Source organism: Myotis davidii, unplaced genomic scaffold (genome assembly GCF_000327345.1).
Source record: "Myotis davidii unplaced genomic scaffold, ASM32734v1 scaffold67, whole genome shotgun sequence".
Lineage (NCBI taxonomy): Eukaryota > Metazoa > Chordata > Mammalia > Chiroptera > Vespertilionidae > Myotis > Myotis davidii.
The window spans coordinates 694,175-695,061 of record NW_006298521.1 but is presented as its reverse complement, the minus strand read 5'-3'; the positions used below and the strand labels follow the sequence as shown (position 1 = coordinate 695,061).

Sequence of the window (887 nt, the reverse complement as noted above, 5' to 3'; positions counted from 1 at the left end):
CCTGCCCAGCCCCCGCCCCTGCGGCCACCGAGGGCAGGGCAGGGCCTCCCCGCAGCAGGCAGATGGCAGGTGACTGCCCACTGCTCATTCTCCGGCAGCCCGCTTGGGAGTCCCCTTCACCCGTCCGGGCTGCCTGGGGAGGGGCTCTGGGACAGCCCCACGCTGCCTGGAGGAGGCGGCTGGGGAGGGGGTCGGAGGGGTTTGGGGGGAGCTCGCGCTCTGCCCTCTCACCAGGCAGGACGGTCTGACCTCAGGCCACCATCGGCTGTGGCCTCGTGAAGGTCATGTCCCCTGGCCTGCCGCCTCCCCTGGAAGGTGGGAGGCAGTGGTACTTGCCTCCAGCTCCTCTCCGGCCCCCGAAGGCGGTGGCTGTTGTGACCCCTGTCCCCTCGGCGCTGAGTGCAGAGCCCTCGGGAGCGGCCAGCCTGCCCTGGGACAGCCCTGTCCCTCTGTCCCTCTGTCCCTCTAGGGCCCGCAGCTCTGGCCCAGACAAAGCAGTCTGAGGGAGGGAGGGAGGCCGCCTATCCGCCAGGTGAGTAGGCACGAGGCTGACATAGTTTCTTGATTTCTAGAGAGAGGACGGGAGAAAGACATTGACTGGCTGCCTCCTGCATGCCCTGCGGTGGACGGAGCCCGAACCCTGGGCATTGCCCTGACGGGACGGAACCAGCGACCTGCTGCATGGACGCCGCCCGCCGAGCGAGCCGCATGCACGCCTTTTGCCGCGTGATGGCCTCCCTGTCCTGATGGGGTGACCCAGTGCCTAGATGACTTTCCCAAACACCACTCTGCACTCACCCTCTCTCAGTCCAACCCCCCTACCGTCCTCTCCCTTCTTCCCTCACCCCTCTCCCTCCCGCATCTCCCCCCTCCCTTCCCCCTGTCTC

General features: G+C 67.9%; 1 protein-coding gene across 1 annotated transcript in view; it reads left to right on the top strand.

The window, feature by feature from the left end:
- LOC107184734 overlaps nt 1-872 on the top strand; it is a 23,695-nt gene extending 22,823 nt beyond the window's left edge. Inside the window, exon 4 of the mRNA XM_015570747.1 lies at nt 573-872. Within this exon, the coding sequence (XP_015426233.1) occupies nt 573-597 (25 nt within the window). The 3' untranslated portion in view covers nt 598-872. The remainder of the gene's footprint in view (nt 1-572) is intronic.
- The last annotated feature ends 15 nt before the right edge of the window (nt 873-887 follow it).